At 49.4% G+C, this 8914-nt stretch overlaps 2 protein-coding genes across 10 annotated transcripts in view; one reads left to right on the forward strand and one right to left on the reverse strand.

Moving 5' to 3' along the window:
* The window catches only part of LOC108249345 (probable G-protein coupled receptor 34), an 18771-nt gene extending 16963 nt beyond the window's left edge, over positions 1-1808 (forward strand). Inside the window, 2 exon segments of the mRNA XM_025002108.2 lie at positions 92-1138; positions 1140-1808. Coding sequence (XP_024857876.2) covers positions 92-1138; positions 1140-1263 — 1171 coding nt within the window. The 3' untranslated portion in view covers positions 1264-1808.
* The window catches only part of LOC108249344 (peripheral plasma membrane protein CASK), a 27117-nt gene that overhangs the window by 13717 nt on the left and 4486 nt on the right, over positions 1-8914 (reverse strand). For all 9 annotated transcript variants that reach the window (XM_017438675.3, XM_017438672.3, XM_017438676.3 and 6 more), the window contains exons 2-5: positions 5537-5649; positions 2539-2644; positions 1965-2042; positions 1802-1874 (exon numbers count right to left, since the gene is read on the reverse strand). In XM_017438675.3, coding sequence (XP_017294164.1) covers positions 1802-1874; positions 1965-2042; positions 2539-2644; positions 5537-5649 — 370 coding nt within the window. The remainder of the gene's footprint in view (positions 1-1801; positions 1875-1964; positions 2043-2538; positions 2645-5536; positions 5650-8914) is intronic.

Raw genomic sequence — 8914 nt, forward strand, 5'->3', positions numbered from 1 at the left:
GTTTACCTTCTTTAATGCTGTGTTACTCAGAAACGTTGAAATGTTTCCTCGGCGTGAAACTAAAGCGCTGACTGTGCGTTTCTCTTCGCAGAACGTTTGAGGCAAAGATGGCCGCGTTCGCCTCCGCCGTGAACTCGCCAACCTCTGCGTTCTCGGAAGCTTCTCCGGCCGGTTTGCTTTCGACCGTCTCCGCTTCCAACGCTTCATCCGAGCCTCCGAGCTGCACGATAGACAGCGAGCCCCTCCGCCTGCCGCTGGCCGTCTTCTACTCGCTGTTCTTCGTCCTGGGCCTGGCGGGGAACCTCTTCGCTCTCTGGGTCTTCCTCTTCCTGCATTCCAGCCGCAACTCAGTGCGGGTGCTGCTTATCAACTGCGCCGTGGCCGACCTGGTCCTGCTGGCGTCCCTCCCCTTCAGGGCCTTCTACCACGTGAACGGGGACCGGTGGCTGCTGGGCTCGGTGGCCTGCCGCTTCGTGGGGAACATCTTCTACATGAACATGTACATGAGCATCGTGCTGCTGGGACTCATCAGTCTGGACCGCTACCTGAGGCTGAGCGGGAGCGGCCGGTCCCGGAGGAGCACGCGGCTGAGGCCGCTGTGGAGCTGGGCGGCGTGCGGCGCTCTCTGGGCTCTGTTCCTCGCCATGTCGCTGACCTTGGTCTCCACGCCGGAGGATAAGAGCTTAGACGGGACGTGTTTCCAGTTCAAGAAGAGGATCGCCAGCAGGTGGAAGGCCTACATCAACCTGACGGTGGTGCTGATGTTCTGGCTCGTGTTCGTCCTCCTCGTGGTCTCCTACGCCAAAATAGCTTCCCGGCTGCTTCAGGTGTTCAAAAACCAGCCGGACTTCCCCAACGCAAGCAAATACAAACAGACCGCCAAGAAGTCCTTCTTCGTTCTCTTCCTGTTCACCGTCTGCTTCGTGCCGTACCACACCTTCCGGCCGTTCTACATCCTGACCCAGATGGACTACTTCAAGTCCTGCACCGCGCAGCAGCTGGCCGACCGCACCAACGAGGTCACGCTGCTGTTCTCCGTCTTCAACAGCTGCCTGGACCCCGTCATGTACTTCCTGCTGTCGGGGTCGGTGCGCAGAATGGCCCTGCGGGTCGTGGGCCGGCGCCTGGCCGGCCGCCTTCAACGAGGTGACGTCGGTAAGCTCCGCCACGGACAACCGGCGGGCCTTCTGTGTCGTGACTTCAGAGTGGCGCTGCACGGAAGAGACGCCGCCGGCGCCATCTGCTGGCCAACAGTGTGCATGAACTGAAAGAGCCTGACCACGCATGAAGGTTGTAACCAAGAATCTAACAGAAGAACACTTCGGCTGTCTTCTTCCTGTGGATGTCAATGTTTTAATAAAGTAATCAGCTTGTTTGTCACAGAAATAGATGTGTTCATAAAATACAAAAGTCCAAGTTTTCCTTCTTGCACTTGAAGAAAAACTCGTGAAAACCAGCGTCCAGGCGAGTCGAACCAGTTTCAGATGAACCAACAATCTGCTTTTCTCCTGCCGGGTTAAAACTTCTGCTAACTCCAAAGTAAAAGGCTCATAAGTCCGTTAAATTTGGCCGCAGGAAATGAGCTCCGTTGTCTTATAAAACGGGACAGGAAACACTTTGATCAGATGCTGTTTCACAACGTTTCCTGGAGAATGTGTAGCACATCTTTTCTTTGTGTGTCTGTTTGTAAAATATCTCATGAACCAGAGGATCAGCTACGTCTACGACTGATTGAAGATGGAATAACCCTAACCACAGCTAATCAATTCTGCAGCCTTCAGGTTTGTAAAACGAGTCTCACCTTGACGTCGCGGTGAATCACGTTGTTGTCGTGGCAGTACCTGAGCGCCTCCAGGATCTGCCTCATGTAGTGACTACAGGGGGGGGACAGACGGAGAGACACGGATCAGTCAGGGCGCGAGCGTCGTTCCCGTATCGACTGCCACCCGTTTCCACCGTCCTACCTGGCCACGGCTTCGCTGTAAACGAACCCGGCGTCCGCCCGCTTCACGATTTCGAAGCACAGGTCTGCTCCGTCCATGCTGCCAGAGAGGAGCAACATGTGTACAGATTAAAGTTTACACAAAAACATGCTTGTTTATGGAAGAACAAGTCTATTCCTTGTTATTATTTACAGAAACTTGGTCCAAACAGAGAACAGAATGAGATCAAATAAACACTGATCTCTTCTTTCCTCACATCAGTTTATGACATGAACCAGATTTAATGTGAGGTTGGGTGACGAGGAAAGTAAAACAGTTAATGACCTGTTTTTATCTGAGCCAACCTTGTTTGTTTGTTTGTTTGTTTTTTAACCAGTAAACCTGCCACCGCAGAGCTTGTTTCAAAAGTGTAAAATTGCCAACTTCAGCCATCTGTTAGCCGCTGATAAATTTAGCTCCGCTTTGTGGCTTTTTTGTTGTTTTTTTCCGTCTTCCTTCCAGCCGCGCAGCTCGCTCTGCACGAGCCCCCCTCGTGCGGTCGTGGACCGGCGGCGGTGCTGCGCCCAGGAGGGAGGGAGGAAGCGAGCGTACTCACAATTCAAAGACCATGTAGAGCATGCCGTCGGAGCTGTAGGTCTCCAGCAGCTCCACGATGTGGGGGTGCTTGAGCATGTGGCAGATGCTGGCCTCCCGCTTCAGATCTGGAGGGCAAAACAGTTCAGAGGAATCGTTAGTTTTTATTTCACTTTCCTTCGGATCTTTACGGTGATAAATTACAACAATATTAATAAAAAACTGAACCTGAAAAAGCTCCCGGAGACGACAGAACAATTAAAACTAAACTCAACAGACCTGCCCTACTCCTGCATCGCCACCAGAGGGAGACAAAGAGCAGCTCACTCTGCAGCTTTTATAAATAGTTTTCACAGTTTGGACAGAAAGATGAACGAACTAACTAACAAAGACGAGCTGCAGCAGATGCAGAGCGAGTGAACGCAGCTGCACGTCGGCGTCGATGTCAAACCCAAACCGTCCATTTTCACCACATTAAAGAGAGAATTGCATCACATTCTGGAGCCAGAAAACCTTCAAATCTCGACAATGCTCGCATAAATAAATCACAATCTGCCTTTTAACCGTCTCCAAACGAGAAACCGACGGCCTGTTGCTGAATAGATTGGACCGTTTTGTGACAAAACAATTTGTTTATTTGGCTGCGAGTCAAAAGGTAGGATTTCCATTTCCTGTTTTATTTTTTGTGTGTAACTGTCCCCTGAGCTGCCTCAGCCGAACCCTCGGCCGGTTGAACCATTTTACAGCTGCAGAACGAGGCGAGCGTTCAGACTAACAATAACGCACCTGTTGGGCGTCAATTAAAACACTCTAAAAAAATTGTGAAACTTACGATAAGATTGTTCATCTTATTAGTCATTAACTAAAATTATATCTGATTAAATACAGAATTAGATAATTATAATAATTAAAAAGTAAGAGAGCGTCTGTTTCAGATGGAAGGAGGGGCTTAAAACAGGCGCTCACAGCGAGCTCTTGTTGGGTTTTTCGGGTCCATTAAAAAAAGAAAACCTCATTTCTACACTCCGCTCTCCGTCTGTGAGTCCGCCGCTCTTTGTGTCGTTACGCAACGCGGGGAAATGACAACAGAGCCCCCATTCTCCCGTCCCAATGCGTCCTTTATTTCCCGTCCCTCCCCGGCTCATTGATTAACCGCTCTCCAACGCTCTGGACCGGACCAGTTCCATTTCTGAGCGGGACTTTGTGATGTAACGTTCACAGGAGCTGGACCAAGAAACGATCAGAAATGAGAAATTCTCACTTCCTGCATCCGACTTTCTTACAGTAATCCTCCCCCAGCCGGCACTTCAGCCTCCTTTTCGCTCACATTTCTGCCGACGCAGGTCGTTTCTTAATAAGCTACAAGGTGCGTGTTCTCGAGTCGGGCTGGAATCCAGCTCTCCGGGCTCGTTTCTTCCAGCGACTTCGAAAACCGTCGGAAGAAACGAGTTTGTTTCTCCCTTTACGGCGCCGCACGTCGAGGTAAGCTTATATGCAATGTGACGATTATGAGCGGAAAAAAAATGGTGACGGTTTTTAGTTTTTGAAGCGTTCTTCTCGAACAGGACGTCCAAATATACGTCACTTAGTGTTAATGTTGTTTGATTTAGAGACAGCAGAGACACAGGGAGAACAGATTTACCTCCCTGTGGCGGCGCGGATCGACCTGTCCCAGCCAACCCAATCCTGCCAGGAAACTCTGCTTTTTTAGCTTTTATTTTACTTAAAACTATAGTTTCCTTAAATAAATGTGGTGGCTGATTTACACACACATTATATGAGGCGGTGGCCATCTTGGATTTTAACTTGGCAACCCAGTTTTCTATAGCAACCTTCCTTATGCAGGACAATCCTGGTCCTCAGGGCCTCCATCCTGCAGGTTCTCCTTGTTCCTCTGCTCCAACACACCTGATCTGAATCAATGGCTGATTAACAGGCTTCTGCAGAACATGAAGAGGTGATTTAACCTCTGAATCAGGTGTGTTGGAGCAGGAAACAGGTAAAACCTGCAGGATGGAGGCCCTCCCCTGGCTTAAAAGCGTCCACACACCAAGGCAGTTTCAGTCCAAACAAATCGAATCCAGCTGGAAGACGAGAACATCCAGCCGACTCGGTTCTGGTTCCAGTCCAGGTCTGGAACCAGGATTCAGAGGCAGACAGAGGCGGCAACACGAAGAAACCAAATAAAAGCTCGAGGACGACGGGTTCTGGAGGCATTTAACTCACGGGGGGAAAAGGTTGCAGGTCCGAAACCCCCCCTGCGCTCGTTTGGTTTCTCATCATCGGGTGAACTACAAACATCTCAGAACGTCTTTCCTTTCTTCAGTAAGACTCAAACATCCAGAAGCTGAATTTATAAAAGAAAACTTGCTGCTGAAAGAATTCAGTCCTGATTTAAACCTCTGCTCCACACCAGCGACCGTTTGGTTCTTTGCTCCCTTTTTAATCTTAAAATAAACTTTTTATTTGTTTGTTTTATTGCCACTCCTCCCCACGACCACACCTGTCACATTTTAAAAAAAAAAAATCAGCTTCTAGTTGAAAGAATCTTCCTAATTCCAGCGTCCTCTCAGCTCGGAGGTTAAAGCAGCTGGTGTCCACGCCGGGACTGGGGACGGGTCTCTGAAAGACTCACGTGGAGTTACCTGCGGGACGCCGATTTAAACTCGGGATGCCACGAACGCTCAGAGGAGCTGCTGACGGTCAGAACAGATTCTGTATAAAACACAGCTTTACGTCCTCTTTTTATTTTTCCGTTTCACCTCCCGCGGGTCACTTCCTCGTCTTGCTGTTATTGGCTGCCAGTCTAATCTCAGGCTGGGGCGCCACAGATGGTGCACAGTGACTGCCAACACACACACACACACACACACACACACACACACACACACACCTATGATCGGCGCCTCAGTTTCCCTTTTTTCGACAAACGTCCTCAAACCGTCCCGATCGAACCGAGTCGAACAAAACTCTCCTAAGAAGCCACGGCGGCGGCGGCGGGAGCTCAGGCGACGTCTCACCTTCTGTGCTGAGGCCGGGGCTGGAGGTGAAGCTGGCGACGTCCACGATCTTCACAGCAAACTGCTGGCCCGTGTCCCTGTTGATGCAGCGCCTCACCACGCTGAAGGGGCCCCTGAAACAAACACAGGAGGTTTCAGACTCTCTGCTGAGACGTACGTACACACAACCGGTGGAGAAGCGGCGTTTTCCCAGAATATTCTGGATTTCCAGTAGGCGGTCTGCGCCGCTCCTCATGCCAGTGGGAATTATAGAGCTGTGTGGTGAAAAAGAAACCTAAAATAAAAGCTTTTTATTACAGAGACCTAACCCTAACCCACCCTGCGTTTTATTTCAGGGCAGAGAAGGTGGAAAAAAAAAACCTCCGCTGATGTTACAGCCAAATCTGAAAACGTCTCATGGAAGACATAAATGTGTGGAAACAGATTAATAACAGAACTTACCAACAATAAAACACAGTTTTGTTTGCAGCAGAGCAAAACTCTTAAAGATAAAACTTAATTAGTCCTGAATGGATTGAAAGAAAACAATTTTCCTTCAATCGGCCTGAAACTAGAAACTAGGATCAATAATAAAAATGCTATAAATACGCCTCCAATAAAAGCTTTGAATATCAGCCAGCGGGGGGATATTAGCGTTAGCGTTACCACTGCCCGACCGCGACGTTAAAATGAAGAAAACTTTATTTAGAGCGTCTAACCGTCGATTCACATGGAGGCTTTCAGAGGAGGGCTGACGCTTGGAAACAAATAAAAATTAAAATTAGGGAAGTGACACGTCAAACCTACAGCCACCTCCTCTCCTGACCAAAACAAACTCAGACAGCAGGGTCTGTTTAGCTTATGTTGACAGGATTACTTTGTGGAAACTATGTCCACCTCTTCTACGAAATATTAAAGATTCTCGACCAGCAGAGTTAGCCGCAGCACACGTCTCTGCACCAGAAGCCTTTTGTTTCATCAGACGGATGTTCAGGATTTTGATTTTAAAGCTCATTAAAAGAACCTTTTCTCCATCTTCGTTGTTAGCCATTTCAGCGACATGGTCAAAAGGTTCGACTGCGACAATATCAGGATAAAGTACAACGACAAACAGGTATAAAAAGGCTGATTTGTTGACGTTTGGGTTTCTGGGCTCAGTTAAAAAAAAAAGCCTTCCTGTCATGACATTTTTTTGTACCGTATTTTACAGACTATAAGGCTCAATTAAAAACCTTCAATTGTCTCAAAAAACAACAGAGTGCCTTATATGTGTAAGAAGTTGTGATGTTTTATTACGACTTTGGCAGCGTTAAGGCTCAGTTATAGTCGTGCACGGCTCTGTGCACGGCTCTGTGCACAGCCTGGAACTGAACGCAGCATTAAAACTAAACTCTGGTGGACTTTGTGATGCAATAATCTCCCTGCAGAGCCGTAATTCTTGTTGGGCGTAAAATTCAGGATGGAGCGCCGAGAAAACCCGATATTCCCCCAAACATCCTCAAAGGAACGCGCACGGCCGTGTTCCAGCTGCCTTCTGGGTAACGGCGCCGCTGAGGGAGCCCCGGGTCGCCGGGCGCTCCTGAAGGAGCTCGTGTCGGTCGGGACAAATAAAGCTGGTTTTACTCGCGTCCGCCGCAATGATTAACCCACGCGCAGAGGAGAGGACCGTAAAACACACACACACACACCCTTCAGAGCCCTGCTGATGGTCCCTGTTTTCGCCTGACCTTCGCCCTCCCGGGTTGACATGCCGCGGCAGCTGCGGTGGTTTTCAGCGTGGCGTGTTTTTTTTTTAGCCGTGTCTGTTAGCAAAATATCTCATGAACCACTTCATGGATTTTAACGAAACTCGCAAAAAACACAATTCAAGAACCCTAACCCTAACCTTAAAAATCAAAAAAATGACTATAAATTAGTCAATTTTACAGATATTGAATTAAAGTTTAGTGTGGTAGTAGCTGAGAGTTGTCCACAACGCACACTCACCGAACTCATCATTCACTGTTAGCAAAATATCTTGTCACTGGCAGCGCCTCCACGAGTCGATCCAGTTTAAAATGGCCGCCTCAGCGAGTAAAACGGCCAGAACTCGGGTGATTTTGCAGCAAGAGAGCTGGAATTCGGAGCTGAGAGTCTCCCCCGGCGCACCTCACAAGATTGGACGGGATCGAGCAAAACGTCGCTTCGCGAGGTTCGACTGAAACGCCGACAACGGCGCCGATTCTCATCGTGAGACGGTCTCAGTTTAAAGCCTGGCTGCTCTGCCTGCGGTTGTCAGTCGTTTAGCCGCTGATTGTTGTTAACGAGGGTCCTCGCAAGGATTGAAGCGTAGCCGAGTGTGTGTGTGTGTGTCTGTGTGTGTGAGAGAGGCCACATGGCAGCTGACATCACTGCAGCTGTGCTGAGTGGGCTCGTACAAAACGCCCACACATGGCTCACATCCGACAGCAGCAGTCATCGAGCGTTAGCCCGAAGTGGCAGCCTTCACACACATGCACACACACACACACATGCACATTTCTGCTTTATGCAAATCAAACAACCCCGCTCGCCACGAGCCAAATATTCTCCGATGTGTCACTTTTATTTTTGTAATTTTCCCCCAGTTTTCTGCTGAAATGAGACAAAACATCGGAGCAGATTCCAACACGATATGCAGGATGGGGGGGGGGACCCAAACAGAACCGGGCCCTTCTGGGCTCCCTTTTTAATTTGAAATGTCTGCTACGACTCAGAGCGACTTCGGCGTGTCTGCGAGCTCAAACTGGGGCAAACAGCAGGAAAAACCAGCGAAACTCTGAATCAGAACGGAGAGATCCTCGGGGGGGTGGAAAGCTTTAAAAGACGTTTCGGTTTTTTGTTCCTCCACATCAGCCAGAGGCCTTACCTGGGAGTTTACCCCCCCCAATTCACAACTTCATTTGCAGCGAGGGGTGGAGCTAAACCGGGAGTTTCACCGTCGGGACCCTTCAGACACGTGTGGGTTGGTGTCGCCTTCATCGACCCGAGCGGGAGGCGTGGCCTGAAAGTCCCAGGAAGAATTAAAAACCTGCGCTGACGGCTGCAGCTAATTAACCTTTGGATTTAACGCCAGGCTGAAGGAAATCCACGGGAAAAAGGAGAATAACGGCGTTTAAAGTCGAAAGGCTTATTTCCTTCTTGGAGGATTCACGTCGCCAACGCCAGACCACGAATACGACCACGGCGGGTTTCAGGTCGGCATTAATAACGCTCCAAGGTCTGCTGGGTGTGGCGGCCATCTTGGCCATCTCATTGGTTCAGATCGAGCCGCTCGGTGTCAGATGGGTGCGCTGTAACGAGCCACCCCGGGGCAGAACTAAAGAGCGCCGAGACTCCGACAACCAAAACACAATCAGTGCTGACGAAACTGATTAAATT

Source organism: Kryptolebias marmoratus, linkage group LG23, assembly GCF_001649575.2.
Source record: "Kryptolebias marmoratus isolate JLee-2015 linkage group LG23, ASM164957v2, whole genome shotgun sequence".
NCBI lineage: Eukaryota > Metazoa > Chordata > Actinopteri > Cyprinodontiformes > Rivulidae > Kryptolebias > Kryptolebias marmoratus.